Source organism: Macrobrachium rosenbergii, chromosome 39 (assembly GCF_040412425.1).
Source record: "Macrobrachium rosenbergii isolate ZJJX-2024 chromosome 39, ASM4041242v1, whole genome shotgun sequence".
In the NCBI taxonomy this organism is placed as follows: domain Eukaryota; kingdom Metazoa; phylum Arthropoda; class Malacostraca; order Decapoda; family Palaemonidae; genus Macrobrachium; species Macrobrachium rosenbergii.
The window spans coordinates 3,325,537-3,352,880 of NC_089779.1; the positions used below are offsets into that span (position 1 = coordinate 3,325,537).

Sequence of the window (27,344 nt, forward strand, 5' to 3'; positions counted from 1 at the left end):
TGTAGTAATTGCAATCGGGCGATAATTGCCAGGGTCAGCTGCATCCTTTAGCTTGTTTTATATTAATGGCATTAAGTGAACTAGAGTAGGGAGTCTGGGAGAAACTGGTGAATTATGCATGCATTGAATATAGCACCTAGCAAAATGTAAATGATCGGATGGCAGAATTTGAAAGGTTCAGCAGGTAGACCATTGCAGCCGGCGATTTATTATTGGGTAGGTTGTTTATGGTATCGTTGATGTTACTTGGCGTAATACAATCGGCGAAATGAAACTGAAAGGTTATCAGTAAGGAGGTTATCTACATCCCTTCAGGAGTCTTGATCGTTTATGCAATTCAGGATAGTGCTGAAGTGATCGCCCCACATTCTTGTGATGCTTCGTCACCGATGGCTTCTCCTACTCTCTGTGATAGCTTTTTAGTTTTGGAATTTAAGGATTGAATGTCTTTAGAGGGTAATCACCAGATTCTACTTTTCTAGACATTGCATCAGCTCATAAAAACTTGAGCTAATTAAAGTTACTTTTAGATTACAGTGCATTTATCACAAATCTCCATTCAGATATGTGACCTGGATGTATGTTTCCATCACTGAAGAGGACTGATATCCATGCGGAAAATTTTCTGTAATTTTTCTAGTACAAAAACTTTTCCTCAAAATGATAAGACTCTGTACAGTAGAACTGGGTAACACAGAGATAATTAAATCTTAAAAAGACATAAACCATTACTTATGTAAGCAGAGATGAATGAGCACAATCCAGAGAAGTAAAACGTCAGGATAATGTCCTAAGATCTCAAATAGTAAATTACTTTTGAAGTCTAACTGAAGTTGGTTAATATGGAGAAAAACATGGACAAAATACAATTATACTATCTTTTCAGTGTACACTGCTGCAAGTACTTACAATTTCCCCTTCAGTTTCAGTAAAAGTATGCGTTCCTTTGTGATTTCCGTAAGCAAGAACATCATACTCTTGTTTTCCCTGAGAAAATTTGGCAATACGTAATTCAACATCTGGGAGAGCGTTGCCTACATATCCTGTGAATATAAACAGATCAGAATTATGAGGCATTTATGATTATTCACTACATCAAAATTATCTATCATTTAAAGCAACTTGATTGCATGAGTACTGTATCAAGATCTTGTTACAAATTCCACAACATTTTTCAACTAAAGTTTTTAATTAAATAAATGTTTTTTCCATGAAAACTGTGGGGAGAGAAGATTAACTGACTAATTAATTAATCTTACTGGTATCCATGACAAAGGTCACAGATGATGGTGAAGACTAAGTTATAATTTATAAAATACAGTGCTACCTCAGCTTAATGGACAGCAATGAAGGCTGGCATATAACAGATACGATAGGGTAACCCAGGGCTAACTCACATAGCCTACAGTATAGGGCAATTCCACGTAACCGGCATTTTGTAATCATATTTCAATTTAAAATATTATTTGCTTTGCTTATAAGAATATGTGTAGTTTAAAAAAACTGAGAGAGAGAGAGAGAGAGAGAGGGGGAGGAGCAAGAAATCACACTGTAAGTTCATACTTTATCCTAACATGAAGCATACTGATATGTGTATCCTGTACACATGCACTTACACTTACTGAAAAATATGTAACGCTACATTACCGTGCTGTATTAAGTACAGTACAGTACAATACTGTATTGCATTATGTATTGTCAGTGCAAATAATGTACGAGAGAGAGAGAGAGAGAGAGAGAGAGAGAGAGAGAGAGAGAGAGAGAGAGAGAGAGAGAGAGAGAGAGAGAGAGAGAGAGAGAGAGAGAGAGAGAGAAGGCATGGGAACACAGTAATCGCAGGGTTATACATATGTATATCTCCACATATATAGCCTACAATTTAATTTTTTCTGATATAACCCTACCATTTTACTACTGCCTAATCCTGCGGCCCACAGCTTCTGTAGACACACCCCAAAGAAAGGACAAGACCACCAACTGTCTAGGTATGGATTCCAGACATCAGTGCCTTTAATGGTGGCAGCTCATTTCCTTGGCTGTCTAGACCCACTTCAAGCAATGATGGAAGGGAAGTGGGCATTTATCAGTAAATTGATGAGTTTTATTAAAAGAAAATATACATGTTCAGTTTTCTGCTCAATTTGTTCTGATACAATCACACCAATTTACTAATGACCAAGTCTAGCAATTCAGGTGAGAGCAAAATAAAAAGTATAATAAGAGCACTGAAGTCTGCAGTCTTCTGAATGTGACTAGGAAACAGGTCTCTTTAATGGTAGGCAATCATGAGTGGAATGTAACCTTGTATTGTAGTATCAGCATCATAATTGTGGGGTTTGAGCAAAACTACATCACATCTGATTCCTCCACAGAGTGCAAGCATCAGTAATCAAAATACTTCCAACCTCTTTAGGGAATTGATTTTTTAAAGATATATCCACACATATCTGAAAGAATAATGGTAGAGTCCTCATTATGCCCTACATGAAATGATAGTGAGGGAATCACAGAAAGTGGTGCAATCTGTGGCTGAGCAGTAGCTTAGGCTTTTGCAGTGAGTCCAGGATGTACGACGAACTATAGTTCAATCTGGCCTCAGAATGGAGTACCTCACTGGCAGACTGTGAAATCCAGCTAATGTCAATGTGACCAGCAAACTTAAAAGCCTTATGTGTATTAGCTTTAAATACTAACTACAGTACTTATAATTTTTTCTTGTTTATCAAGCCAGAAAATTTCAACTAAAGTGGAAGAATCAATGCTTCTGTTCTAAACAACTAATATAGGGAGGATAGTTGGTCTTGGATTAAATGAAGCATCATTTAATGCTTTCAGGACTTACCAGGTTTCCGAGATCCTTTCAGGGGGTTAGAAAGAGCCATTCCTATTTCAGTCATACCGTATCTCTCCAACAGGGTGTGACCTGTGATCTGCTGCCACCTGTCCAAAATTGGTTCTGGCAGGGCTGAAGACCCACTCACCATTAATCTATCAAAAGAAAAATTAGTTTTACCGGGAAAGAAATTTTGTTTCACGTGTCTATTCACTATAGACAAAACTATTTCGACATACATTATTAACAACATATTATTATTACAATTGGCTATACTGAAAGGTATTATTATACTAATTTTATGTACTGTACTTATCTAGTATTCATATAGCAATAAGGTTTGAGCTGCAGGCTCACTTGGCAGTTGAGAAAACAGTAAAAGAAAATGGGTTGTACCAGATTTGCCAGCATATCTCATCTTCTGTTTACTTTCCATCTAGTATGGAATGATAGAATGACTTTGTTTTCTATACCTCAGTTAAGTTTTACCCAAATAAACTCTGGGGAGGCTGGGTGTGTATTATGAATGTTAGGTAAGTATAGCAAAAATCAGTTTAATATGAAAAATTGGTATTATTTCTATGAATTTAAGTAACATTCATATAGCTGACTACCACAATGACAAGGGAAGATGGGATACTGCAGCTTTTGGCAAAGGATGTGACTGGTTTTAAAAGTAAGCCAAGTGACTCTTGCCCAATGTGGGTAACCACCCTTGGCAGTCCCTTCCACCAGTTGAGGATTGACATCAAGGATAATTGGCATTTGAATGTAAGATTTAGGCCAAAGGCCAAGCACTGGGACCTATGAGGTCATTCAGCGCTGGAAAGGATATTGAGAGTAAAATGGTTTGAAAGGTGTAACAGGAGGAAAACCACACATTTGCACTGTGAAACAATTGTTAGGAGAGGGTGGAAAGTAAGATGGAAGAAAGATAATATGAATGGAGGTATAGCAAAAGGAATGAAAGGGATTGCAGCTAGGGGCTGAAGGGACACTACAAAGAACCTTAAGTAATGCCTATGGTGCACTGCGTGAGGTGCACTGATGCCATTACCCCCTATGGGGACTTTGATAACAAGTAGAAACACTTCTAAATCATAATTAATTTGACAAACTCAAGCACATGGTAAATTTAAACATAAGAAAAACAGTATTCCCAACACTGCATTCGCGGACTCACACATTCGCGGGTTTCACTGTGGAACATATCTAGCCGTTATTCGCGGAAAATTCGCCCATTCGCGGTATTTTTCACTGAGAAATTTTCACTAATTACTGTATTTTCATATAATTTTCATGGATAAATGCACTTTTTGTGATAAAACTATTAAAATACTCAGGTATAAGCATTTTTACAGGGTTTTTCTTGTTTAAACTATCAAAATGGGCAGTTCTGCAGTTCTAAGTGTTTTTAGAGTGGTTTTAAGTATTCGCGGATTTTAGCTATTCATGGGGGTGTGTGGTACGCATCCCCCGCGAATACGGGGGTTCACTGTATGCTCATTTCTCCTTAAACCTTAAAGGGGTGGTCTTACTGTATGTGAAGATCCTTCCTTCATTCTCCACTAGCTAAGTCAGACAGAACTGACAGAACAAGAAAGGGGTTGATTTTTCTTTCATCTTTTCCAGAAGTGAGAAAGAAAAGGAATGAAGTGCAGCAAAAAGGAAAGGGTCACATCACCATCCAAAAAGCCAACTCTATCGAAAAAGGTTTGTAACTCCCTAACTCTTTTCGCTGTGGCTAGTACTATCAAAGAAACTATTTAAGAAGATGAATGATTTTATGAGGCTTCTACACGTTCCAAAGGTGTATCAGTGTTAAGATGAAGCACAGATAACACTGAATATCTGAGGAACTAGGAAAATTTAATGATATTGTCTAGTGAGGTAAGAGAACAGGAAATCTCTCTAGCTCAACACCATCTAGTAAAGGAACCCTTGTTGTTGGTAGTTATTAGTTGACTCTCTCTCTCTCTCTCTCTCTCTCTCTCTCTCTCTCTCTCTCTCAGAGATGTCTGAGGCAAACTGTAAGAAACCCTCCATATAAAAAGATATGGTCAAAAGTCTCCACTAGGTTAGATGAAATGTGAGGGGGTTTGGTAAATCTTAACCTGTGTGGTTCCTCAAACAGATCTGGCCTTAAAGATAGGAATTTTAAGGGTCATTATCACAAAAGATGTGAATTTTGAGGGTCATTATCACAAAAGATAGGAATTTTGAGGGTCATTATCACGAAAGATAGGAATTTTGAGGGTCACTGTCACAAAAGATTGGAATTTTGAGGGTCATTATCATAAATGTTAATAATTTTGAGGGTCATTATCACAAATGTTAATAATTTTTAGGGTCATTATCACAAATGTTAATAATTTTGAGGGTCATTATCACAAAAGATAGGAATTTCGAGGGTCATTATCACAAAAGATAGGAATTTTGAGGGTCATTATCACAAAAGATAGGAATTTTGAGGGTCATCATCACAGAAGATAGAATTTTGAGGGTCATTATCACAAAAGATAGAATTTTGAGGGTCATTATCACAAAAGATAGGAATTTTGAGGGTCATTATCAAAAAGATAGGAATTTTGAGGGTCATTATCACAAAAGATAGGAATTTTGAGGGTCATTATCACAAAAGATAGGAATTTTGAGGGTCATTCTCACATTCCTGGGGGTCCAAAATCTGCAGAGAACTTGCTTCTAAAGAGTGAAGGGAGTAAAACCAGACTGGAAAAAATGGTCAGCATTTATCCACTGCCCAAGCTTGATGGTCTTGGCAGGGAGAACAGATCAGCTTTTTAACTCTGGCTCATTGCAAACATACTGATGTCTGGCAAGTCCTACAGCATCCACAAGTCCTGACATACTTGTGGGTGTAGTGACCTGACCCTTCCTGCTCACTGATCTGCCAAAGTATTGTTCATACATGGGACAAACTGTGGCATCAAAATTATATTCTTGGACTTAGACCAAAATTGAATTCCATGATGAGCAATAACTGTGGCTTGGACTTGATCATTCCCTGCTTCTTGTGATATGTATTGTCTGAGGTTGCTATTGTCCTCCCAAATATTAAATCCTCTACATACCAAGATTCTTCTAACCACCCTTAAGGCTTAAGCTCTCAAGATTTAATCCCAACAACCCAAAAGAAAAAACATTTCTGATCCGAGGTCAAGCCAGAAGTTTCAAGCCCCATTCTTTGTTATTTATATATATATACACACATACATACATATACAGATTTTGTTGAATCAATGGCTTTTTGTTTGTTGATCAACTTTTTGTTAATTTCACAATATACTTTCTAAATCTTCTACGTTCCTCAAAGTGCAGTTGATGGATAAAGAAACGAAGATTAACTCTGTTCCATGTACTGGGAACACAACACCACAGCTGTTCCATCACTTGACGTGACCTCTTCAAAGTGTACTACATTTTCTTTGCGTATGGACGGAATTGTAGCGTCCAAAAACATTAATAATGAATACATTTAAATACAATACAATACAGGCAGTCCCCGGTTTACGACGGTTCCGCTTACGACGTTCGAGGTTACGACGCTTTTCAAATATATTCATCAGAAATTATTTCGGCACGACGCATGTTCGGGGTTATGACGCGTCGTCGTCGCCGATCCGACGGAAGAAATTTGGCCCCAAAACGGCAGAATAATCATAATTTGAAGGTTTTTGGATGTAAAACTCAATAATAATGCAGTTTACGTCGTTTTCAATGCACCCAGAGCATTAAAAGTAAGGTTTTCTTATGATTTTGACGATTTTTGACGATTTTCCGGTTTACGACGATTTTCGGGTTACTGACGCAAGAAGAACGGAACCCCGTTGTAAACCGGGGACCGCCTGTAAAAGTAAATTACAAAGATGATTTTAACTGAATTTAAGCTGTACAAAAATAATACATTACAAAGCGATTTACAATAACCAAGACTTTTTTTAGGTGAACGATAGTGGAAACAAAAACCACATGTGCTTGTTGTTCGGCAACAAATGAAAATTTAAATAGGGGTGTGGGGATACGGATTATGGGGAAAGGATGAAGGGTGAGGGACAGAGAGGTGGTGGGGGATGACTGAGAGAAAAAGAAAGTGAAGGAGAGAGAGAGAGAGACGTGATTCAAGAAATGTTGTTCCCATTATTTGAGTTATTCGCTCTTCCAGTGTTGGATGATATTAGCCACCTACAAGATGGGAGCGATCTCTCTGATTCCAGTTGGCGGTTTGGGGTCGGTCTCTGTAATAAAATGCAGATTGATTCTGCTATGATTAGCCGTGGAGATTTTGCTCCGTACAAATGAAGTTGGTATTCTACACTAGTTCCTGAGTCGTCGGTTTTCGATGGTGATGATCGACGTAATGTTGGTGGATGGCTCCGTCATTACGACGGGCCTGTAGACGTCTTTTTAACGTTGTAGAAGTGTGTCCAACAAATGTTGTTTCGGAGGACTGTCACAACTTGCTAATATGTCTGCTCTTTTACCTGCTGTTGCAGTGTGAAATTAGGTAAGAATTCCTGGGAAGTTACCTTCACAGATAAAATTAAGAAACACTACTCTGAGGTTCTAAATCACCTCATGCTAAGCAATCAAGCTCTAGTGCAACTAATACTAAGCATGCATCCTGAAGAGTCAATGAATGCAACTCAGTGTATGAGTGGCTAGGACATCCTTCAGCTTGCAAGGCTAGAGGGAATGTCTTAACCCATTACATCTTAACTTGGTAGTAGAACCCATGAGGGAAGTACCCAAGGAACCTCCTCTGGATTTTTGGGGTGCATGGTACATACCCTACTAAGATAGGCACTGTGCCAAGAGTGCCATAAGCTCAGTAGCTCTGATATGTGGGACAGCATTTTGTCACTACAATTTACAGGTCACTACTACTACAGTAAAACCCCGTATTCGCGGGGATGCTTTCCAGACAACCCCCAAGAACAGTTATAATCTGCAAATACTTGCTACCCATTCTAAAAAAGCTTATAACTGCCTGTCTTGAAAGTTCAAATACCGGATGTATAATTAAAGTAGCATCCTACATCAAATATACCTTAAATTATTATCCTTACTGTATTAATCTTTGAAATTATATTATTCCTATAATTTCAAAGTCATCTTAAACAGTAGCATCCTTAAAAATATATACATATGCACTTCTAAGCCTTCCAGCCAAAGTAGGGAGAAAGAGAGTTACCACTTCGACTTATATTCAACAAGGCTGGCTGGGCAGAAGAAAGAAAGAGAGAGAGAGAGAGAGAGGAGAGTTTATCTCTTTAATCTCTCTCTGACAACAAAAGAGTTTGTTTGGATTTATCTCTTTAATCTCTCTCTGACAACAAAAAAGTTTGTTTGGATTTTGTCTTCCAAAGATGTAATGCCTTTACTTCACATTTTTAAAACACTATTAACACACACACAAACAGTATCTTTTCCTAAGAGAGAGAGACAAGGAAGAAGGATTATTGGGTGCAGGAGGTTCACAATTTGCAATGACCAACTCAAGTAAATTTGGGTGATCTCCCAAAGGAAGATCGGTGACGTGATCTGGCACTGGCACTAAGGCAGGGCCAGGCACAGGGTTCAATTCTGGTAACTGCTCCATGTCCATGGTGGACGGGGCATGGCCCTGCTCAGGGTGCTCAAGTGGCATTGGCAGAGATTTTACATCAGTTGAGCCTGATGAGGAGCCCGGGGGCGCATAGCTCCTGGGTGACCTTGAGTTGGGCTGAGACCAAGATTCCTGTCCCAAGAGGAGGTCAGAGCTTCCAGGAATGTTTCTGGTTTGGTAACATGTGCGTTGCTTGCTGGGCCATCCCAACCAATTCGTGGAGTGCCCTTTTATTTTGCACGTCTTACAGCTGTACTGTGACTCGTCCACTTCCTTTTGCTGTGGGGGAGGAAGTTTCTGGTGGCCTTCCCTCTGTGAAGAGGAGGAATAGGCTTTGGTTGTTACTGTGAGTGCTACTTTCGTCAGCAATTTCAGTAGGTGGAAGGTGATCTTGTTGACTGGAGCATGTCGTCCAGCACAGCAGTGTTCCCGTCTGTGACTGCTACAGTTGATGCCTTCATTGTGAAGGTAGCCAGGCAATGCATGGGGGTTGGGAGAGGACATCCCCAGAGGTGGTCTCGTCCGGACAGGAACTCGACTCCATGCCTAATTGTAATTACTATGCCAATGCTTGATTCTGAGTGCTCCAAGGGGTCACGACCTGGAGCTCAAGACTTTACAATCAGACAGATGTCTAACGCTATGTCCACCATAGCTGGCAGATCAACTGGCCAGCTAGAGCCATCAAGGGGTGCCACTTTGACTACCAGAGTATCAAGCCTCTCAGGGCAAGGAATGTCAGAAGGCCATGCCTCGGCGGACGTGGCACTGATGATGTGCATGTGCTTGGTAGCTTTGCTATGCTGTGGGCAGGCATGATATCCACCACTATTGTGACCGGGGGTACCACAGTCTTTACAGGGTCTCTCCGGATGGGCTTGACTGGCTGTGTGGCGTCATTGGGTGATGAGGTTTGCTTGGAAGTGGATGGAGAGGAGCCAATTGGCTTCCTGAGCTGCCTAGAAGGGTGTTTCTTGGTAGCTCCCCCTTTAAAGTGGCACTCAGACTCTGAGTGTCCAATTTCATGGCAGTGGTTACATACTTGAGGTTTGGAAGGGAGTCCGTTCTTTGGGCAAACTGACGCTGAGATATGACCAGGTGGCACTGTTCATCAGTGAGACATGCTGGAAGACGAATTAAAGGTTTCCCAAACATCAGCCATACGACAGCCTTCCATGAGGGTCTTGGGTTACTTATTGTTGAGATACATGGTGAGGGACTCAGGAGCACACTGGAAGAAATCCTCCAGCATCGTCCAATTGAATAGGTCCTCGTATTCTGTGAAGTCCAGGGCGTCGAGCCAGTACCGAACTGCCCGGGTCTTAAAGTAGGCTCATTCAGCCCAGGTTTGACCAATTTCTTTCGGGAGACCCCTCCACTGAAATGGCTGACACGCATTGACAGCTGAAGGTCGCCCCTTGTTTTGGTGGGACAGCAGTCACGTGGCAATGTTTACAAACAAAGCAGTGTACAAGACGGCTGATGGGATCATGTGTGATGGGTTACAACTGGGAGCGAGCGTGGATGGTGGTCCGACCGTTGACTGGTCGCGTGACGTCACTCGGGCAGACACACGAACATACGCCCTCTCTCGTTTATGTACGAAATTCAAGGAAAAATGCACAGGTTTTCTGATGGAATGATTCAATCATATGCATAGAAGTAAATTACTTTATTAAAACACCAATAATAGGTCTATGTTACTAAGGAATTCGAAAACAAGAGCTGAGGTAGAGGCGAGCAGGCTAGGTGGTTTGAGTGAGTGAATCTGTGGCCACCCCAATCTATTTTTAGGGAGCCTGGAGCTGCCTAGGCATGTTATTCTTATGTCGTAGGGACTGACAAAATGGCCCTTTCCCTATCTGAAAGAAGCTGCGCAACACTCTCATGTCACGTGCACTAAGCTAATCTAGCTAGAAATTCAATTTTCATGCACTACTTGCTGGCAAGCAAGGTGACTAGTAAATCCTAACTTGATAACTCGCTGCTCTGACTAGCTCGGGAGAAGCTTCCAGGCGGGAATTTTAAAGTCACTCCGCTGCTATCTGCTTTCACCTTTCAATTTGAATTTCTTATTTGCAAATTTTAGATTTAGTCATGCACTTATTCAACACTTTTTCTACATAATGCATTTTCCATATACAACATTGACAAATGAACACATTGCCTCTCTCCTTGTACCATCTTGCCTATTTAGGTTGTTTGCAAAATCAATTTATTTCTTTCCAAGTTCGATCATATCCATAGTCTATAGTGTTTATAGCAATGCTATTTTACTAATTTGACCAAGAATCTTTGGCAAGGTCGTCACTTTTATGTATTTAGAAAGGGAAGGGGTAGATGTAATATGGATTTTACCTAAAGACCTTGCATAACCACTTACCATGACTAAAACACATCAGCAGACTCACATGAATGAAATACTTTTCACATGAATTACTGGGGAAAAGGTCACCACTGGAAACTCTGATACTTATAGAATTGTACTTTATTACACCCAGTTATAGCAGGCCAAAAAACGAGAAACACTCACGACATTTATTAATAAAGTAACTGTGATAAGATCAGCAGCAACTATAACTCCACTAGCTTTCTGGAATAAATAATGACTTATATACAATTAGACTGCAATCGGAGATTCACTGGATCAGGAATTACACAAGGAGATTTCATTGCAAATCAGCTACAGGAGATTATAGCTCGAAATGTTGCAATCTTGAATTTGTTGCCATCCTTGGGCAGATTTCACTAGGCAAGATGGTGGTGGTGGAAGAGATGAGGTTATTGAGATAACACGTATCTGGAAATAGAATAATTCCAGGCAAAGCTTCATGGATAATGGGTTCTTTCCCTAGCATTAATGGCACATGGGAGGAATGAATAAATTAATTCACAATGAACAAGGGACAATTAAGTCACTAAAATTATATCACACAGGGAAGCACTTGAACACTGGGTGACTAAATATCACAGGGAATTGACGGGGAGAGAAAAGAGGACGAAATGAAATGAGGGATTCAGTAGAAGGAACAGAGAACTGGTATACTTGAATGTCTTTACACGTACCATGGGAATGCCTTGCAAAATGCACTTTTGCGACTATGGCTGGATGAGCTGAATGGCTTCCTTTTAGATTCCACTTGGCTGCTTGTGGCCTGAGTAGTGTTCAAGTTCAGAGAGACAGTGCCGTATAGAACAAGGGCATGATCGGGCACTTGGCGCAACCTGGTGCTAGACTGAGGAAGACTGAGGACAAACACAGGTCTTGACCTGCTTTTATAACTGTTGATTCAGCCCAAGGACAGAACCAATTATTCCCGCGTTTTCACGTCAGCTGACCATCTGAAAGAACATTCTGGAAGCAATACCAGAGCTCCTGAAAGTTGGAGATAGGTGCGGCAAGGGATTAAAATCTGGGTCGTTCAGTTCCCAGCGCTAATTACTCCCAGGGGCCCAATCTAACTGCTACCTAGACCTTTCCTGACTCTCACCCATCAGAACTCCCAATTGCTCTTAACGTCTATCAGGTACAGTCATCGCCTCCCCAGTGTGTGTGAATTTGGCTCTTAAATTAAGTGTGCAGAGAGACGATGGCAGCATACAGTTGTTACAATATATATTATATATATATATAATTTATATATACACACACACACAGTGAACCCCATATTTGCAGGGGATGCGTTCAGCCGCCCCCCCCCCCCCGGAAGTTAAAATCTGTGAATACTTATAACCTCCCCCTTTAAAAATGCTTATAACTGCCTATCTTGAAAGTTCAAATACCAACTGTATACGTAAAGTATCATCCTACATCAAATATACCTTAAATTATTATCCTATTACTCTATTAATCTTTGAAATTATATTATTAATATCATTTCAAAGTCATCTTGAACATAAGTACCCTTAAAAATATATACATACTTTAACCCTCCCAGCCAAATCTGAGAGAGAGTGAGTTACTACTACAACAAATTCAGCCAGCCTTGTACTGGCAGAGAGAGAGAGAGAGAGAGAGAGAGAGAGAGAGAGAGAGAGAGAGAGAGAGAGAGAGAGAGAGAGTGAGTGAGTTCACCTCTTTAATCTCTTGAGGAATTTAATCCGTTTCTCTTTACAAAATTTATATGTTATTTTTTCCTGAGAGAGAGAGAGTGAGTTTATCTCTTTAATCTCTTGAGGAATGCTAATCTATTTCTCTTTACAAAATTTTTTATTTTTTTCTGAGAGAGAGAGAGAGAGAGAGAGAGAGAGAGAGAGAGAGAGAGAGAGAGAGAGAGAGAGAGAGAGAGAGAGAGAGAGAGAGAGAGAGTTAGTTTTATCTCTTTAATCTCTTGAGGAATGTTAATCCATTTTTCTTTACAAAATTTGTGTTATCTTTTCCTGAGAGAGAGAGAGCGAGAGAGAAGGGCTGAACTTAGTATCTATTTATCTATCTGTCTATTTCTCTTATTCTACCCTTTGGCAGAGAGAGGGAAAGGAAGGAAAAAAGAAGAGAAACTGACCTGATCATGTAATGGCAACATCTAGAGTAATTTGACATATTTGAGACGTTCCCTCTCCCCATGAGCTCAAGGCTCAGGAAAAAGACAGGGTGAAATTTGTTCAAATTTTTCATTTACTTACTATGGAAATGCATAAATGTTGTAATTACAGTATATTATTATTATTATTATTATTATTATTATTATTATTTGAAAATTAGTACAGTACTTATTATTAGGTAAATCATTTACTTATCATACAAAACAAATAAACATACCATAAAAATTCTCTCATCTCAGAGAGAGAGAGAGAGAGAGAGAGAGAGAGAGAGAGAGAGAGAGAGAGAGAGAGAGAGAGATTTTTCAGTATATTGCTGTCAGGTTACTTGACATATTTGACAGGTTCACCCTCCCCCGTGAGCTCCAGGGCCAAGGAAAAAAGTTTGGGTTGAAATTTGTTTGTTTAAATTTTTTCATTTACTTACCATAGAATGTATAAATGTTGTAATTACAGTATATTATTATTATTATATTATTATTATTATTATTATTATTATTATTATTATTATTTTTATTATTATTATTATTATCATCATATCTTATTACTATTGAAAATTAATACTTATTATTAGGTAAATCATTCATTTATCATGCAAAACAGATACACATACCATAAAAATTTCCTCATCTCAGTATGAGAGAGAGAGAGAGAGATGAACATTACATATTATTTTATCTTATTACATATTTAATCTTACAGTATTATTATTATTATTATTATTATTATTATTATTATTATTATTATTAATCTTAGTAATATTTGAAAATAAGTAAATCATTATTTTATCATAAAAAATGTATTTAGTCATGAAAATAACACCAAAATACACTAATTAATGAATATTTCTCGACGAAAAAGTCAGTGAATTGCTGAATTTTTCGCGAATAATTTATAGATGCGTTCCACAGAAAATCCCGCAAATCGGGTGAGTCCACGAATTGTGAGAACGTGAATATGGGGTTTACTGTACACACACACACACACATTATATATATACATATATATATATATATATATATATATATATTTATATATAAAACTGATCAATTTAATAAGCAGGCTCGAATCAATAACCAGATCCTGAAACCCAAAGTTGCAGGATAATACTGCCAAAAATTCCATGAATATCTAGGATATTTATTTGTATATAATTACAATGTAAAGTAAAAAATGCACTAAATTACAGCAAATAAGGAAAATTCCAAATTCTATGCATCAAATAATTTGTGATTAACAAACAAATAACAAAAGACGTGCACTAAGCATAGCAAAGGTAATTTTAGCTTCTCTCAGCAAAGCATTAATGAGCCACTAAGATATCCATGATTACTTCCATTTAAATATTAAGCAAAAACTGGTATAAAAAGGACTAATTCGAAATTCCTAACTAATGAATAAAAAGAGAACGGAACAGCTGTTCAAAATATGAGTAAGACACTCGCTCCAAGTTCGACTAAACAGTACTCAAGGGTCAAGAGATGGTGTTTATAATAACTAAGGCAAAAATATCACCAAGACAGAGAAATGAAGGAAAATAGCCTGAAGCACAAAAAAAAAAGAAAATATATTAAGGAGGAGAAAGAACTCTAGTCTAATCCTAGGGAAAAAGTCAACAAGTCTGTTCAGATCACCATTTTCTGCTGACAGGCAGACTTGTGCTTAAAATAATCATGAAGTTCGCTGGAAATTCAAACACAAAAAGTAATATTTTACTTACTTAGGTATTTTAGGATGATAAACAGGTCTATGAGCCTCAAAAGTAAGTCTAACCGTCTACTTGCAAATAACCATATATAAAATTACCCTCAAAATATAAGCAATAATGTTACCTTATGTTCTGCATACAAACAGCTTTCACGTAATCACGCATCCGATCATTCTTGACAATTTTAGTTTCATATTCTTCAATCATTTTTGCATAAATTGTGGGCACAGCCATAAAGATGTTCACCCGGGACTCAGCTGGTGAATGAAGTGACAATAATCCATTCCATGCAGCTGCCGCAGAAAATTCAGGTAACATCACAACTCTGAAATAGGCAGTACTGTATACAATTGGTTTAATAAATAGAATTTGCATTTACCAAATAATAATAACGTCCTTATATCGGCGGGAGGATGTGCAGGTTTGATTTTTCCATGAAAATTTTTAAAATTCTTGCACGCTGAAATTTTCTGTGATGTGATATGTTTGCTAAAGTGTCACATGATTAATTTTCTTAGCATACTTTCTTAAAGTAAGATTTTTGTTTGATGTGATGTGTCCTAAAGAGTCATGTGGTAAATTTTCTTCGCGAACTTCCTTGAAATAACAAATGTACCGATGTTTTCCTATCCATACTTTCCTTGTACATTCACTTCCTATAAAAAAATATATGAATGAATACAGTTCATTTTAGAATATCAAACCACTTTTACTTTCTTAAGTCTCAGGATTAAAAGGTTAAATTTATTTACAAAATTCATAAAAAATACAGTTATTGATGTTTTCTAAAAACCTATTGCACAATTGTCAAGGATACATTTCTATTGGCTCTGATCAGAATTCCCTCTTTTTGTCACAAAAATGCAATCAAAGACTTAATTCACAGGAGAATCAGACATTTTTCTGTCCATTCCCTACACATAGGCATTCCAACCACGAGATTATCGAGCACTGTGATATAATGATTGTCATAACACCTTTCCCTCCCTCCACAAAGTAAATATGCTCCTTCATTCATTCAAGAATTTTTATGATTTTGCAGAATTATGGTATTTTTCTCTATAAAAGTAATCCATCACTAAGTAAGTATGGCACCAGGCAAAGGATCCAACAGTGAGAACAAAAGTGGAAGAAATCATAGTATCATTACTACCACCACTTACCACTTCCAATGACAAATTAAACAACCACAATACTTATTCCCACAGATGGTACAAGTGTGTCTGGGTCAGTTGCTTGTGAGCTCACCTCTTATTCATGCGTGATTTAAGAAAGGAAAAGGAATATGATTGGTTACAAGACATAAGGCACAAATTGAAACGTGATATTTGCTTGTAAGGAAATACTGAAACACGACTTGTGATATGAAGAGGCAAATTTTGTAATGAAGTCATTTTAACATACAATAGCATTACGACAAAAAAGGTCTATTGAAGGCCATGAAGATAAAAATGGTGGAAATTAGAAAAACTTTTGAAAATAAAGAATGTGGTGCTTTCTAATATCCTCGTCTTTCAACAACTAATACTTCATATTCGTAAGAGGGGGGGACTTGGACCATATGAGTTTGCAAAGTGATACTAGGGAAAACCATGCCAGCCCTATGCTGTATGGATAACTTCAGTTATTTATCACCTGCCTCTTTCAACCTCATCCTCATCATCATACCTGTGCGCTTTTACCCTCTGGTGCTCTTTCAACATCTGCAACATACAGTTTTTTGCTAATATTGTATCTCAAAATTATGGTTTTCTGTGATCTGCTTTGGCATAAAAGCCTTCAGATGCATGACCTCACTTTCCAAACATGCTCAAAAACAGAGGATCATCCAGCTTATATGCATAGACTGGGTGCCCAAGTCCCTCTATCAGTAGAAAATGGTCATCTCAGATGTTAGCTGGTCTGAAGAGACCTCCTGACTTTGCTCCCTGGAACCTGACCAGCTCATTTTTCCTGATTTTCCTTTTCCATGTTTCTGCTGTATTTTATTTTCCTGTGCTACTCATAGTGCACATCTTTTTAGACTCATATCAGTTAATCACAGACTACTGAACTTGATTTATCTTGCATTTTCATGTAAAGTTTATAATTTTCTTATTTTCGTGCAATTCAGTACCATTTATTGTCCATGTTCTTGGTTTGACGTCATAATTATTACATAATGGTTTTATGATTATCATAAGCAGTACTCTTTCTACCAGTTTGTAAAAAAATCAGCGCCATGAAACTTTTATTGAGGATAATAAATTCACATTTTCTACAGAATGCCAGTTCTATTTATTTTTTTTTTTTTTGTGAGAGTTTTCCAGATGAAATTTTGGTCAAGAGCAAACATTCAAGGTTTGTCATAAAGATTTTCAAACTCTATAATAAAAATGTCGTTACTTTACTCCATGCTTTGAGAGGTATCACACTGAAATAGAATCACCAGTAAAAACTACGTAATTCAACGTTTGAATAATTACCTACATATCATTTCCATATTTTATCACTCCACTGTAATAAAACAATGTAACAAAATAGTACAGTGTAATATTACAACAGTAATAAAATAACAAAGAATCGAAATGCACATATGAACGGGAGAAAATTAGTCAGTTACAATTAGCAGGACACTGGTCTCGTCACTAGCGGCGATAAAAGCTCACATCCAAAGGATTGGCTACCTTGTCTTGTCAGTAAGTTGAAATCACCATCTGCAGCTTACCCTCGAAACTAAACCCCTTTGTGAACAAAGGCTTGTACTTGTCTAGGAACAAATCTACATTATGTACAGCTATTTGTACAGAAGAAAATGCTCTTAAAAGTTATAGTATTTTTGTTATTGATTTCACGTGTATTTTAACAACCAACAACTAAGAGTTCTTTTCGTTTTTACTTCAATTGTTTTCTCTCAACTGATCTCACTATTTACACTACATATTGGGAATATGTACATCAGGACACCTGTCTCTCACTCATACAGAGGACACATTTTTTCGTCATTGAGCTAGAAGTCTAAAGAACATGCCTTTGAAAGAGTTACTGTACTTTTATGCTACTGATTTTCCATGCATTTTATAAAACAAGACACATTCAGAGTTGAAGAAAATATTGTTAAATTTTACTCTCCAGTCTCTTTGTTACTTTACTTTCCATTTTGATAGCCTGGCACTTAACTCCACAAACTTCATCCCACTGCTCTTATGTTTTGCAATGTAGTTGCAATGGACATCATTTAATCCTGAGCTTAAAATTAATCACACAAGTGAGCAAAAAGTAGTGGAGAAGCACAACTGCTTGTTGAAAAAGCCTGCACACGATTACTCTTGTTGTTGGTTTCTGCATGCTACAAGCAGCACAGACAGGAATTATCCTTATGCACTGCTGCAAAATTTGAAATTCAGCCATAATTTTTAATTCTGCACTTATCTAAAAAAAAGCTTTAAACACACACAACGTGGAGGTTCTTGTCTTTAAAGTTCATAAATAGAATGTTTGTATATGAAGTACTTGCCGCACTACAGTTTTCAAAAGAACAAAGCTAAATAGACTCCATAGTGCAAAACTTTCTTGGAATCATCATAACTGTGTGCAAAAATATTAAATTGATAATGATTCTCATGGTCATAAATGTCATAAAATACCGTACCTGGCACCAACATAAAGTGGACACATTAGGGCATTAACAATGCCATGCACATGATGAAGAGGAAGGCAATGCAGAATGGTGTCACCCGAAGTCCAGCCCCATGCTCTGTGCATGCAACTCATTTGAGACTGTAAATTTTTATGGGTTAAAACAACACCTGAAAGTCAAAGTATGGTATTAGATTTCGTGATGATGCTGGGGCACTAATTTATAAATTGACATGAGCCATAAATGGAAGAATAATGGAAGAGTTTAGTTACAGGATGCATTTTAAATTACGAGATGAGCTGGAAATTCATTAATTAACTAGTTTATCGGGCTTTGCAACTACTGGTGCTGACAAATGCAATTATGGTAAAGCTAAATTTTCAATTTTTTATCTTACGAAGATAACCCACACTACACACGTCTAGTCATTATAAAAAAAATGAATTGTTCTCCATTCCATTTCCACAATTATTGCACAATAGCTATAGCAAACATCTCTGCAATATGTTGATATTCAAAATTTTTAAATACCCTCACCTTACCCCACAAGTAAGCCTATTTTCAAAGAAAAATACAAAGGTAATGATGAACAGTTTGCTTGTTTTCTGTTACTATCAAGTAATTGTAATTAATTTTAGTGGTGAACGCTCAAAGATATCAATACTATGTCTTAGAAAACAACATATTATAATAATAATAATAATAATAATAATAATAATAATAATAATAATAATAATAATAATAATAATACAGTAATGGTAATAGGTTAAGGTAAAAATATTAAGAGGTAATTACCAATCTAACTACCAAAGTCCTTAAAAGCAAAAATGAAATGTTGAACCTTAAAATGACCAGTTATCTTGAAAAATAGGTCATGGTAAAAATATCTGGAGAGAATAATTGTCAGCTCCTGGTTTGGTAAAGAGTTGTATGACCCTGTCTGACTTTCTGTTCATGGATTTTCAGCTACAGTGTAACTGCCCTGTTCCCACAGAAGGAAAAAACTGATTGTCTGTCGGTCTCACTGCACTCATCTTGGTGCCGAGGTGTTTTCTTATATTTCTGAGTTTATATAATAACAGAGTTAAAAAGAACAGGCTCATTCTTTTCATTGCTCATTGTTAACTTACCAGATTATATGAGAAATGGGTCCTCATTTTAGTTTTCTTAAAATGAGAACCCATTTCTCATATAATCTTGTATGTTAAAGTAAACTATTGTGCCGGCTTTGTCTGTCCGTCTGCACTTTTTCTGACCGCCCTCAGATCTTAAAAGCTACAAATTGGTATGTTGATCATCCACCCTTCAGTCATCAAACATACCAAATTGCAGCCCTCTAGCCTCAGTAGTTTTTATTTTATTTAAGGTTAAAGTTAGCCATAATCATGCTTCTGGCAACTATATCAGATAGACCACCACCGGGCCGTAGTTAAAGTTTCATGGGCCACGGCTTATACAGCTTTATACCGAGACCACCGAAAGATAGATATATTTTCGGTGGCCTTGATTATATGCTGTAGTGGCTGTACAGAAAACTCGATTGCGCCGAAGAAACTTCAGCGCATTTTTTACTCGTTTCCTTTTTTGTATTGTGCAATTTCCCCTGTATTCCCATCACCTCTAAGTCTTTACCTATGACTTTTCTGTGTTTTTCTGGGTGCTCTTAATGGTCTTCATCCTGCTAATTCCATCTCTACTGTTCTTATGACTACCAATTACTCTTCCCTTTTCATCATCCCCAAACCATCTCCATCTTTGAAATCTTGGTCTACTATCCAGCTGCTGGACATCACATCTCTCCATAATGTCCATGTTTGTTATGAAATCTTCCAAGTGCATTCTTCTGGAGCACCCGACAATATCTTCACTGTACATCTTGTGCAATATTGCAGTAACATCACTATATCACAAGTCTTTCTGGTATCCTCTATCTTTGCAATACCCATAAAAATTTTTATTTTGTTACAGCGTTACATGCCTTCTCAAGGTCCACAAATATTTAGAATAATCTCTTCCTTTCTGCAAGGTACTTTCCCCATAGTTGCTTTATTATAAGAATTGCTGCTATTGTTACTTTCACTGGCATAAGGCCAAACTCACAAAACAGTATTTTCGTAATCAAATATTTAGTGTTTTATTGCATATAAGCAGAATTATGTATTTGGAATCTACTGGTCACTTTTTACCAAATACGTATGGAATTTCTATTAGCCACAATGGCCTCTTAACTTCTCGACTTATTCACATTTTGGAAACACTAGCCACTATAATGCCTACAGCCAAATCAAGGAAGAAAGAAATGAAGATATTCTGGAAGTGCCAAGCTGAAATTCGATCGGGTTCGGGGTACACAACGGGGTAGTGATAATTCTCTGGCCATGCAGAAAGGTATAAGTCTTTTCTTGCTAATGCGTACTGATATCCGTCGAATTCAGATACATTTCGTAGAGTGGGAAAAGATCCACCTTCACCATCATAGCCAATTATTTAGTTGTTTGTTGCTTTTTAGGCCGAAATATATATTTAGAATCTGCTGGTCACTTTTTACCAGATACTTATGCAACTTCTATTAAAAAAAAAACGGATTTCTTCACTTTTGGAAATGATTGTCCCTGCGAAGCATAGACCCAAATCAAGAAAGATATATTCTGATGTCCGGAAGAAATTCAATCTAGAGTACGGGGTACAGCACAAGGTAACGATAATTACCTAGCCAAAAAGCAAGGTATCAGTCCATTCTCACTCATACCTACTTGTATCTGTCGAATTCTGATACATTTACTAGAATTGGAATAACCCACCTTCACCATACTTTTTACCAGATTCATATGTAATTCCTATTGACCACAGTGCCTTCTTAACTTCTTGATGTCGTCACAGTTTTTAACAATGACCTTTTCAATTTCCCGATTTCTTCACCTTTTGGTAACAGTTGTTACTATGGAGCCTGGATGCAAATCAAGGAAAAGAGAAATGAAGATATTCTGATGCCCGGGCGAGATTCAATCCTGGGTCTGGGTTACAGAACTGATGTAACAACAAGTACCTATCTACAAAGAAATGCAGAAGTCTATTCTCTATCATATTTACTTATACCTGTCAAATTCAGATAAATTCACCAAAGCTGGAATAGACCCATCTTCACCACCATAGCCATGTATTTAGAATTTACTGGTCACTTTTTACCAGATACATATGTAATTTCTTTTAACCAGAAGGCCCTCTAGATTTCTTGATTTCTTTACATTTTGGAAACGCTTGTCAATATGAAGCCTAGATCCAAATCAAAGAAGAAAGGAACGAAAATAATCTGATGCGTGGCCGAGATTTTATTTCGGGTCCAAGGTGCAGAACAGAGGTAACAATAAGTAACAAGCCACAAAGAAAGGTATAATGCCGGCATCACACTTGGCAATTCAAGATGGCGCCCGTCATAATTTGCTCATTACGATGCAGTTACACTCTAGGTACGACCAAATCGCCATCAGTCGGCATGATTTGTAACCGTGTCGCAGAGTTTGGCGACGTCTGCCAAGTGATGGCACATGTGCAAGGCTGTACACCACCTACACGGTAGAGCCATGACAGTTACAGAAATATAGCACATTACAGTTAATATCCCTTTCCATCACTGATAAAATTTCTCTTATTTTGCTCAAAATGATATTGTTAAGAAATATAAAGAAAACTGGGTTTCTTGAGTACCTTTTGGTGGTCCAGTTGTTCCACTTGTGTAAATGATCATAGCATCACTGGCTGCACAGAAATCTTCACTGCAATTGCCTCCAGTTCCATCTGCATTTGATGATTCCATGTTCTCAAGGATGTCAGTGTTACTTGAGGAATCTTTGAAAAAATATTCTTCCAGTACTATGACCTTGAACAGAAAAATATTCAAATCAGAATCCACTGTTGACTAGAACTACAAACCCTACAACCATGTGAACAATTACATGAAAAATAAGCTGACAAGTAATTTCATACAAGAAACACTTTCATTATTTTCAAGATCAGCATAGATTAACTGCACACTTAACAGATTAATTAAATGACATTATCAGCAGCAAACAAGTAAATAAGTGAGAAGTTTGGTTGATTCAAAGACAATGCAATACCGTACATTCAGCCAACTAATAAAATGTTGTCTTGTCATTAGAATACAGTACTGATTTTGTTCTGCTACAATAAAAGTGACCTAAAACCAGAAGAGGCAAACATTTTTTGACAAGTATATTCTGGCTAAAGGTGGGGACTGATCACTTAAAAAGCAAGTGGTTGTTAATGGATTTCATGCCTGGAGTTGGATGGTTTACTATCAGTCTGATAAGGAAATATCAATTGATAACAATGGACTGTTAAACATATAAAAAGCTTTAAAAAATCCATGTGCAACTCATTGTTTTACGGGAGCTGCCCTTAAAATATTGTAGGGAAGAGAACAAAAACTAAATACATGTGAGGGCTCATTTTATATCACTGATTAATCACACAATTTGAATAGACGTTAGCATTATACCAATTTTAAAGTCTCAAATCTTCCACAGTAAACCAGATAGCAAGGAGACTTAATTTTACATCACTGATTAATTAAATGTTTCAAAAAGAAATCTAGTAAAATACCAAAAATTTAATGTAGGTAAAAATTAATGTAGTCATTTTCAAGATGAAAGAATTCAACTACTTTCATATAAATGCCAACACAAACATACCCAAACTCATAAAAATGTAAATTTTACAGAAACAAAATGAATTTTTCTGGGACAAACTCATCACTTTACAACTGCAATCAGGCATGTCAACTTTTCCAAACACATTAAGAAATGAAGAGGCTTCAGACAAGCCGTCTGCACATCTAGACTCCTAAATTTCTCTATCGGCAGAAAATATTCATAGCTGTCTAACAACTCTCTAAGCTTTGTGGGGTCAGGAGGAGAGCAATTGCTTCAGAGAGTGATGGGCAGTGGCTTAGCTGGGATTCCATCATTGGGGGGCCTAGGCGGGGGCAAGAAATTTTTTGAGGCAGCCAAGGAAAATTACACAAAACTAATGCACCAAGTCTGTAATTAGTAAAATATACTATTCTCGAATGTATATATCCATGTGAATAAAGGAAAATAATAGTATAAGTAATTAGTAAACCTGTATTTGAAGTTATAGGATAAATTTGAGGTACACATTGCCAGTGACTGGGCTTGCAGCATGAACCGCTGAAGCGGCAACACTGGTCTTGGCCATAGAAGCTACTGCTGAAGCAACAACACTGGTCTTGGCCATAGAGGCTACTGCTGAAGCAACAACACTGGTCTTGGCCACAGAGGCTATTGCCGATGCAGAGGCATCCACTGAAACTGACAGGTTGCTGAGGCTTTGGTTGTAGCCAAGTACTCCAGGAATGTAAAGAACATTCGATCCCCTATTAACCCAAGAAAAAGCTACGGCACCTGCATCAACTCCCTTGCAGTAATAGTTTGTGCACCAGAAACCAGAGGGGCAGGAAAAGAACAGGGACTGATGGATGTGCAGGAAAAGCCATCGTACCGAATGTCCTAGCTGGGAAGTATCCCAGCAGGTTTCCACCTGGGTAATGCGTACCCTCCTTGGACCGTGCAAGGGGAGGACAGACAACACTGTCCCAGCAGTGAAAGCAGGGGTCACAACATGGGACTGTCAACGAAAGCCAGTTGAGGGTAACAGAGATATGTTGCTCTTTAAAGACACATAGAGGGACACAATTTTGACTTCCTCCTCTTGGAACCACACCTCTTTCACAGGACAGGTGACCAAAAAAGACTACACAGCTGAAAGGCATCATATATGCCTGTCCCCTGCAGAAAGAACAAACATAATGAGGGTCTATGACAGAAGGTGACACACACACACACATATATTCAGCGCACCTTAACAGATTCTCTTTCTGCACAAGATAAGAATCAGAAACCAACAGTTACAACAATCAAACTAATGAAATATCCAAAGTCACAAACAGAAGCTCAAAAGGTACAACATAAACAAAAGTAACCACGATAAATCAAGCATGCTGATGTCTGCACTGCAATGTAGCAAAAAGAAAGTAATCCTGACAATCAAGGAAGTGAGTGGGTCTCTTACTCCCTCACTCACCTGCTACTGCTTAACAACCTTGTTACCAAGCGTAAATGATCATACTGTACTACCTTTCATTGAAGTTATACTCTAATATAAAAGACAAAGGTGTGTATACTTGAAGGAAAAAACATGCCCCCCTGGTTATTTCCAATATCCTAAGTGGACTACCACTATCAGAGAGAGAGACTTACAATATCCTACCCCTCTCCCCAAAACAGTAACTTTCTTTCTCTCAAAAATATTTTAAAAATTGGTTAGGAAAGAAACAATGTAATAAAATGTACTTACATTTAAACAACTCTTTGTGCACAATTATATTTTTATTTTAATGTGTGCATGTGTGGATGCAAGCGTCAATGTGTGCATTCCTTGGTTACGAGTCATAGATGAATAACAAGATATCATTAATGTCCTATATCTAATTTTAGAGTAAAAAGTCTACAATTACAAGTAAGCTTCACAGCATATGGCTCGTGAATACAGTAAAGTAAACCCCCCGTATTCGCGTTCTCATGGTGTGCGGACTCACGCATTCGCGGGTTTCTCTGTGGAACATATCTAGCTATCATTCATGGAAAATTGCCCATTCATGTATTTTTCACTGAGAATTATTCACTAATTACTGTATTTTCATATAATTTTCATGAATAAATGCACTTTTTAGATAAAACTGTTAAAATACTCAGGTATAAGCATTTTACAGGGTTTTTCTTGGTTTAAGCTATCAAAATGGGCAGTTCTAAGTGTTTTTAGAGGGGTTTTAAGCATTCAAGAGATTTGACCTATTCATGGGGATGTGGGACGATCCCCGCAATCACGGGTTCACTGTATAATGCATCAACAAACCAGTGAAATTATATATGAATTACTTGAACAAAGAGCTAAACATTTACAAGGAGTTACTGCAGTTATGATAGCACAGTCTGGTTAATTGGTGAGGATTACTACAGCATTAAAGACATAATAAGAGTAGAACAATACTTGCAATATTTTATACTGTATATTATTCTAAAAATTCCACTTCATAAAGGTAGAAAGACATCTACCATAGTAATATAAAGCAAACTTTTCAAATATAGCTTAAAGTTACCCTAAATTCTGAATGAAGTCAATTCCCATTAGAATAACAATCTGGTCATTGGAACTTAACCTTGTCAATAATTGAGGAGTCGATTTAAGAACAAATTTCTGAGACATCACATAAATTCAGGTCTTATTTATAATACACCATGTTACTTGCTTTGGTTATTTTTAAATATTTATGTTCTAACATCATAGCTGCAGATGGCAGTGGTATGCAGTTTTTTAGTAGATGACAGACAGTTGCATGCAAAAATGTAAATAAATCAACACCAACATAAGAAAGCATGTTTAGACAATGGATGTAAGCTTTTGTACAGTACATACAACAATCTTAACAAGGTGATAGGTACATATACAATGTGCTTACCCTTTAATCATATCAGTCAAGAAAAATTCAAATATATTCCTTACATGCTGACCAGAAAGAATAGGTTTTATTTTCCCCGCAAGAGTAGACGTGGTGACGATAATGGATGATTCACTGTCCCTCACAAAGTATTCCAATTGCGATGTAGGATGCTTCGGGAACAGAGGCACTGCTGTTGATGTAATAAATAGACTTACATTTTATGTGAATTACAGTGTAATCAGACAATAAAAAAGAGTAAAACAATGGCAATTTAAACTTGAAATAAGATTTTTGGAATAAGCTCATACAAAGTATGTTGATTCAAAAGTCTAAGAAGCTTTAATTTTGAATATAGGCCAGTGTACCCAACCAGAGGATATGGAGTAGGGGACCCTGGTGTAAAGCAATGGTTTTTACGTTGAGGCCTTGATTATACGCTGTAGCAGCTGTACAGAAAACTCAATTGTGCCGATGCCATTTTTTAGTTGTTTGTATGCAATACAATACAATAGTTTACACAAACAATTTTATCTTCTTCGTTTTAACGTGCTTTTATACCCATTTTTATATGGGGTAAGCACAGTGCCTTCTTTGAAGGACTTTGATTTGGCAGTAGGGTAGGCCGTAACCTCGACCAGCTGCCCTGCCTGACATTGCTTAGACCCCGGTAGCGAATGTGTACATGTATTACCGAAACCCCCGCTCCCTTTCTCCCAGCAGCACGAGGAGAACTGGGCGGGTAGTCCACAGTTCGAGACGTGAGGTGTCTGTTATGTTTTTTTAGAAGATGTTGGAGTGGCTTTGTTTATGTGTGTATTAGTCTGTAACATCCATTTGCTTTCAGCACACCTATCCGTTGATTACATACGTAATCCCGGGATGTCTACATGGATAGCAAAGTTTCCGCCTCTGACTGGTCGGCTGCGGGGATTGAACCCTCGCCACAGGCTTCTATGAAGTCTGTGGTTGCCACTCTACCAACCAAGCCATCGAGGCTCTTACACAAACAATTTTATCATTTTCCCCAAAATACATTGCATATAAATAAATGTAACCATCTTATTTTTCTCTATGTGACATGTAGACTACACAATGTTTTTCATTTGCCCCAAGCACAGTAAAATACATTGTATTGTTCACAAAAAAGGAAACCCCTTTTTTTCTCTTGTATGCAGCACAGTACAGTAGTTTACACAAATAATTTTATCATTTTCCTGAAAATATATCACACAAAAAATAAACCCCTTCTACTTTCATATGCGACACATAGTACAGTAGGCTATGCAGTGTTTTTCAATTGCCCAAACACTGTCAAGTGATATCGTGCTTTTAAGCCAATAGCAATTGCGAAAGCTAACCCTTTCTCTCTGCCTCTCTGCTTTGTGTGTTCATGTGCATGTTTGTTAGTGTAGTACTGAATCAGATGCTGCCATTTTTTTTTGTTTTTTTCTTGATTTACTGTACAATATTTCATTACAAGTT

The 27,344-nt window shown here is 37.5% G+C and overlaps 1 protein-coding gene across 4 annotated transcripts in view; it reads right to left on the reverse strand.

Annotated features, from left to right (window-relative positions):
- Positions 1-27,344, reverse strand: part of Acsf3 (Acyl-CoA synthetase family member 3) — a 56,245-nt gene that overhangs the window by 14,150 nt on the left and 14,751 nt on the right. For all 4 annotated transcript variants that reach the window (XM_067082339.1, XM_067082340.1, XM_067082341.1 and 1 more), the window contains exons 4-9: positions 25,925-26,052; positions 22,031-22,202; positions 18,338-18,494; positions 14,831-15,031; positions 2,843-2,988; positions 910-1,043 (exon numbers count right to left, since the gene is read on the reverse strand). In XM_067082339.1, coding sequence (XP_066938440.1) covers positions 910-1,043; positions 2,843-2,988; positions 14,831-15,031; positions 18,338-18,494; positions 22,031-22,202; positions 25,925-26,052 — 938 coding nt within the window. The remainder of the gene's footprint in view (positions 1-909; positions 1,044-2,842; positions 2,989-14,830; positions 15,032-18,337; positions 18,495-22,030; positions 22,203-25,924; positions 26,053-27,344) is intronic.